This window comes from Phyllostomus hastatus, unplaced genomic scaffold (genome assembly GCF_019186645.2).
Source record: "Phyllostomus hastatus isolate PE091 unplaced genomic scaffold, TTU_PhHast_1.1 phas_contig_17, whole genome shotgun sequence".
Lineage (NCBI taxonomy): Eukaryota > Metazoa > Chordata > Mammalia > Chiroptera > Phyllostomidae > Phyllostomus > Phyllostomus hastatus.
Genome location: NW_025333664.1, coordinates 21716334 through 21723380, shown reverse-complemented (window position 1 = coordinate 21723380; position 7047 = coordinate 21716334). Strand labels below are relative to the sequence as shown.

General features: G+C 49.9%; 1 protein-coding gene across 1 annotated transcript; it reads right to left on the bottom strand.

Annotated features, from left to right (window-relative positions):
- Nucleotides 1–1207: 1207 nt before the first annotated feature.
- ZCCHC3 (zinc finger CCHC-type containing 3) lies at nt 1208–4609 on the bottom strand. Its single transcript, XM_045833725.1, has one exon. The coding sequence runs from the start codon at nt 3897–3899 to the stop codon at nt 2682–2684; it is 1218 nt and encodes a 405-aa protein (XP_045689681.1). The 5' UTR covers nt 3900–4609; the 3' UTR covers nt 1208–2681.
- Nucleotides 4610–7047: the final 2438 nt, after the last annotated feature.

Below are 7047 nucleotides of genomic sequence, written 5' to 3'. Positions count from 1 at the left end.
AATCTCTGCACACTCCCCTGGAGTCCATGAACAGTGAGGACTTGTAATTTGGGGGCTGCTAGATTGGGAGAGGAAGCTGGGGGAAGTTTGTTCCACTCCAACCCCTGGCTCACTCCCCCATCTCCAGGCAGGAGGCCCTGGAGCGGATTCTGTGGGGGATGGGCAGGGAAAGTTTCTTCCTCTGCTCCCTCCAGGAGAGTAAGGGGGAGGGGCAGAGAGAGGGAAGATCCTTCCTAGGAGGCTTCTTGGCACAAAGCCTGCTAGGAAGAAGGGGGAGGGGAGTACGATGAATACAGGCTTTCTCCTGGCCACTGGCCTCCAAGCCCTTCGAGGGAGGAAAACCCGAGGCAGAGAAGGGAAAGAGATGACGGCGAGGGAGAGGATAAGAGGGAGGACTACAGGGAAGAGTCTGTTTGCTTTGGGAGAGGGCATGGGGAAGGGCTGAGGTAGCCCTGAAAGGCAGGGTTCCCAAGAGCCACAACCAGGCCCCAACTACACGGTATCAGCTTTGGAAATACCCTGAAATCACTGGCTCAGAAAATCAATACAGTGGGAACTTTCTTTGGACCGGATCATCTTAACGTCTCAGCTGGAAAGTTCTTCAGAGGGTTGGGTTTGGGGTAGAGGGGAGGGAAATCTCCAGAACCAGCTTGGAGTGAGTCAGCTCTCCAGGAAGAGTCCTGGAGTTTTTCTTTCTTCCTCCCTTAATAGCTGGAAGAGATGGCACTTTTTAAAAGCCCATGAATATTTGCATCCGATTTCTGGCACTTACAGTAACTGTAAGATGATGAAACTGACATCTTCCCTCTGTCCTTCCCACTGGTTTGTAATTTTCCAAGGGTGGAGTCCCTCTCACTATCTTAGTACCACTCAGAACTGTGGTCTCAAGCCTGGCGGCCCATCAGAATTGCGTGGGGATGCTTGCTAAAAAATGTTTCTCCTCGCCCCAGGGATTCCAATTCCTTGGAGCTGAGTTAGGGACTTGAAACTTGAGTTTTAACAGTGTGCTAAGTGATTAGCACACTGGGTGGGGGGGTTGGGGGAGCAACTCCAAAGGGCCTGGAACAGCAGAGGAGGTGCTAAGTGTTGCCCGAAGGGGCTGGAACTGTATTTGCAGGGTAAACAAATGGTGTGTAGGAAGTATGGATTGAACTAGGGTCTGTGTACCCATGGATCTAACACTTTGAAAGGAAATAACACAGCAGTGTTAGCAATACAAAAGATAAATATTTATTCAGAACAAAACTTTTAACAATGGATTTTACATTCTAAGCCACAAGGAAATAGCAAAATATAATACAAAGGGAAGACAAAAACTAAAAGTAGTGTATTGTCTTTTCTCCTTTAACTTGATTAACAGTTGACCCAAAGCCCTCTCTCCTGGCCTGTTTCGCAAGTATACTTTGGAGTTAACAAGTCACTTGTAATTCTACTTTGAAACAGCCTTTCTCCTGGGAGTCAGGAGCTTGCAGATGAACTCCATTAGCGTCTTCTCTGGGGTTTCTAACTATTGAGGCTAAGGTGCAAATGTAAACCTTTGGTAGGTTTCCTTCCACAGGAACACCCCCATTTGTCACTGGTGGCAATGAATGGGGAAGGGGAAGGCCCCAAAAGATCAGGCACACTGTAACCCAGATGTGGTACCCCAGGGAGCAATGAGTGCACCCTGGATTATATTCTTTTGTCCCTTTTCTATATGCCCAATGTTCAGAAGCCCCTGCTAAACTCTTGTTTTTCTGCTTCCTCCCCCAGATGATTTCTCAAGCATTCTTCTGGGCACATTATTCTGCAGAGATCAGACTTTCAGGGCCCTCAAGTGTTGAGGAAAATGTTGTGAAGTGTGAGAGGTAGTGGAATGAGCACCGGGCATGGGGTCAGGGAACTCTACTCTGGTTAGCGTGGGCGCCAGGCAGCTATGTGATTTTAACCCAGTCACTTAACCTCTCGGGGCCTGTTTCACTGTTGGAAAACCCGGGGATTGGTGTAAACCAGTTTTTTGGTCCTTTCCCACAGGAAAATTCTGGATTCCATGATTCTGTGAAAAATGGCCTCTAAGCCACCAAAAGAGCTGCCCCAACGTCCATGCATTGTAATGCCGTAAGCGAGGCCCTTGGCCACGATTCAGAGTTTACTGACTCAGATTACATACACTTCTAACAACACTGGTTTCACAAATTCTCAGACCACACAGATTAGAAGCAGCAAGTTAAAAGGGAGGGAAAGAGCTGCAAAAGCTAGACACCCAACAGAAGCCACCATCAACAACGTTTTCAAGTCAACCCTGATGGAGTGCCTACCATGTGCTGGGCTTCGTACCTAGTCCTAGGGCGTAACATTGAGTCAGGCAGCCCAAAGGGGGAAAGTCCGGGGAGAAGGCAAGGCGTACAAAGTAACAAGTACAAAACAAAACAAAACCCAAAAACAAAAACAAAATTAAAAAACAAAAAGGGGCTGGAGACATATCTCCACACTACAGTTCTCGGTAGTCATTACTGATGACAAAGTCATCAATTCAGAAAAGGCTGAAATGGAGTAAACTTGATTTAAAAAGGCAGAAAGAGATGTCTTTTCTAAGTTTAAAAAGATCTCCTTTGAACACGATAGAAAACGGTTTGAAAAAAGTTTTGGCACTTAAGAGGGATAAACTGGCTCTGTAGTCACCCTGGCAAGCAGGTGGGCATTCAGTGCCCGGCTACGCCTGTCAGCTGAGCTGCCACGGAATTGTGAACCGCTTTGGGACACTGAGCAAAGGCGTGTCCTCGCTTGCCACAAAGGTTGCACACGATGCCCTTCCTGCAATAAGGGCTCAGGTGCCCCTCCTCCCCACACCTGAAGCACCTGTCCTGCGTGCAGCTGCCGCTCAAGTGGGTCCGGGAACCACATTTAAAGCACGTCTTAGGCTGCCCCTTGTACCAGCTGTAGCCCCGTTCGGCCCCTAGGAAGAAGGCCCCTGGAAGGTGCCTGACTCCACCCTCCCCCTGGCGCAACTCGATCTCGCATTTATACTCCCCAGTCCAGATCCCAAACCTGTCAGTCACTTTCACGGGCACGGCCAGCACTTCGCAGTGGCGCTTGAGCCAGGTCACGATGTCCTCCACGTCCACGGTCTCGTTCCGGAAGAGGATGAAGAGCGTCTTCAAGCTGGACTTGCTCCGCCCCAGCACCACGAAGTTCTCCCAGCAGTCCTCCTGTTCGCGCTTCTCTTCATAGACACGAAGGAACAGGGCCAGCTTCTCCGCCGAGCGAAAGCTCACGTCGAACTCGCGGCTGCCGGGGATCTGGATGACCGCGTAGATGTCGCTGGGGTCCATGCCGATAGAGCGCAGGATGAGTGAGCCGACCACGAAGTCCCGGGTCGGGCAGGCGCCCTCGTCTCCCTGGAAACAGATGCGCACGAGGAAGCGGCCCTTGCTCGGGCCAGACGCTGAGCCCGCCACCGTCATTCCCGGCTCGTCCAGGGGCGGCCGCTCGGCCGCATCTTCGGCCGCGCCGGGCCTGTTGGGGGTCGCCATGGCCGCCCCCTCCGCCTTCTTCCTCCTGCCCGCCTCTGCTGAGCCATTCTTCTTGCGGGGGTCCGCCGCCTCGCCGGCCGGGTCTCTCCGACGACCCTTCGGGTCCCCACGGCCAGCCGGGGGGAAGTCACCCAGACCCGGCGCAGCCAGGCCCGCGGGGGCGCCAAGCCCCCCGCCCACGCCGCTGCTGCTTTCCTCCTCCCGCCGCGGCGGCCGCGACTCGCGGAACTCACCCTTCTTCTCGGCCAAGTTCTTCACCACCTGGGCCCAGCCCATCTTCTCGCGGCCGCCCTCGTTCTCCTCAGCCCGGACCGCTGGGCGCGCGGGGGTCAGAAGGTGCAACCGCCCCCTCTTCCTTTCCTCCTCCGGGCCGCCGCCGGTGGCCATTTTACCTCCTTCCCAGCATCCTCCACTCGCTCCCGCAGCCAAAGGGCGCCCATCGCGCGCGGGGCTGTGGGGTTTGGGGTGCTTTTTTTTTTTTTTGAAATTTGATGCTACTTTGCCCCGCCCCGCCAAAAATATTTACAAGCGGCGCGGGGCGGCCAGCGCCAGTCCGGAACCCCCTGGTAACGGCTGAGCCGCGTTTCCGCCGGGGCTCGCCAGCCCCACCTCCTGGGCACCGGCGCGGGATGGGGAGCTTGGAGCGCGTCCCTGTCCCTTGCGAGGGTTTGGCAGCCTTGAGCCTCGCTCTCGAGGATTTGGTATTTCGCAAGCGGTCCTCGATGATTTCATTCAAGCAGCATTACCAACGGCCCACAGCCGAAGGCGGGACAGCGTTGAAGGAGATCTCGCCCATTTTGTTTTCTTTTGTATACCTTTTCTATTAAAACAAAACGCAGCTCTCTGTCCTCCCAAAGCGTACCACAGTGCGATTTTTTAACATTGTATTGTGAACATTTTCAAGCGTGCATAAAGTTGAATTTTACAGTGAACAATTTGACCTTTAGCTTTTTACTATTTTAACTGTTCACCATTAAAATTTTACTATACCTTTATCACACTACATCTCTATCCATCAGCCCTTGTTTTTTTTGACACATTTTCAAGTAAGTTATATTCCATTATTTCTTTAAAAAAAAAGATCTCCAGCATACTCGATGACAATTACAATTGAGCAAAGTGCCCCGAACTGTTATAAGCACAATGCAAGCCTTATCACATAGAATCTTCCAAGACAAAGCTGTAATTACCCATTTACACAGGGACTTGGAGATAAGGTTAGATCATTTGGCCAAGTGGCAGAGTTAATAGGGAGCCCCTAGTTATAAATAGATGACTTAAATTTATTTATTAAACTTCTTTGCTTTTGACCTGTGGATCAAGGACTATTTGCATCAGGCTCTCCAATAAACCTCTTTACACATCAATTCCCTGGCTAAAGTTAGCACTGGATGGAATCTGTTCCTCTATCATTTGCCTCGACTGGTTCTTTGCAAGTATGGATAAAATTTGGGTGGTTGAGGAGATGTGTTTAACATCTTTTGTCAGCATTGCTTTCTTTCTGTATAGCTGTACATTTCAGGGTGCTTCAGTGACCTTTCCAACTTCAGTGAGAGAAAAGGTGAGCTGTGGAGTCAGGGAGACCCTAGTGTGAATCCGAGTGCTTCCATTCTCAGTGGGTCCCGAGGGCCAACGACTTGGTTTTCATGGATCCGTTACAAAGAGGTATTAATATCTACTTGTCAGAGGAATGTGGGGGGTCGAGGAGATAACCTGTGTTAAAGAGTTTGGTGCGCAGTGCATTTCCTAGATAAGTAACAGGATTGGTTAATTTAATCGCTCGAAAATGCTATCAAGGGAACAGGCACCACCACTTTCTTTTCCTCAATTCCATTCGGTTAACTCCCCTCCCAGTTCCACAGTTCTTGGAATTCCATACAGATGTGACAGTATCTAGAAGCAGATGCGGGAATTTTTTTGCAGTGTCTTTTTTTAAAGTGTGATGAAAATCTTTTCCAAAAGGCTCTGAGTAGACTTCCTACCCTCCTCTTTAGCCAGATGTTTACTACTTGCATAGACTAAACCTGTAACTGGCAAGGGAAATGGGCCCACAGCCTCACTTAGAGCAGTCAGGACTGCCAGAGGGGGAGCTGGGATTAGGGCTGGGGCTCACCTCCTCTACAGACCATGCATATCTGAATAAGATCAGGGGCTGCTGGCTGAGATGGATGGGGAGAAATGGGTGTTGAGTAGGCAACCACCTGGGTTTGCCACATATTGCTACCTCCTACTTTTTAACTGTTTCATGGTACAGAGATTCCCAGCTGGAGTGCTGTGGTAGAGTAGGATCTGCAAATGGGGTTGCCTGACATAGTGATTCCTTCAGCTCTAGGAACAAGCCAGAGGGTCCTGGATGGCCAGAGTGCCCAGGTGATCACTTACCGTAGCGGTCTCTTCTGTTTACTACAGTGTGCAGTGCAATTTAAAACATTTGCCTATGATTTTAAAGAGGGGGATAAGGTTGGGAGCTCTGGCCTAGTATTCTTTTTTTTTTTAAGATTTTATGTATTTATTTTTATGGAGAGGAGAGGAGAGGGAGAAAGAGAGGGAGAGAAACATTAATGTGAGAGAGAAATATTGATCCGCTTGCCTTCAGTGTATGCCCCAACCAGAGACTGAACCTGCCACACCCAGGCATGTGCCCCAACTTGGAATCCAACTGGAGAACTTTAGCTTTGTGGGACAAGGCCCAACCCACTGAGCCACACCAGTCAGGGCTGGCCTGGGATTCTTTAGTAACATTTCCTGATTCAAGTTTAAATGATTTCAAATTGCTGTGGTACTTGTCAGCTTCCTAGTACTTGTCACATTTTGGTGACAAAATGTTTCAGCACGTAGGCACTTGCTCGCCAGGTGTAGCACTTGCTTGCCACGTGTAGCACTTGCTACAACTTGTATAAGTCACGATGTCACCTGGCAAGAGAAAATGCTTCAAATACTTTGTTGCTTGCTTGCCACTCAGAACGAATCAAGGACAAGTAGAGAGGTACCACTATATTTGCTCTAAATTATTTTTTAAACTGGAATGCACTTTTAAATTTATGCTCCATCTAGCAAATCGGGTGTGGAGAGAGAATTGGAGTGGGGCTGGAGCGGGAGCTGATACTACAGTGGTGCAGGCCTGAGAGGAAAGTGGAGTATGTGTAGGTGGTGGTAGTAAGTGCTCTGATTCCAGACATACGTTGAAGGTATTGCTGACAGATTTGGATGACTCCAGCAAAAGAGCTGTCATTTTGACTTGAGTGGAAATGTTTCTGGGGGAAAGATTGCACGCTAGTTGCCTATTCGGTGTCCAAATGGAGATTCTGAGTAGACAACTGTATGTATGTGGCTGGAATTCAGGGGAGAGGGTGAAGATGTCAGTCTGGGAAGCAACTGGATAGAGGTGGCATCGGAAGTCATGAGACTGGAAGGGAGCACATGGAGTGAGAGCAGAGAGAGAAGAAGAGAGGACCAGATCTGAGTCCTGGGGGAATCTGATAATAAAGGGAGAAGAGGAGGAACCAGCAAAGAGAAGAAAAGGAGGTAGGAAGCA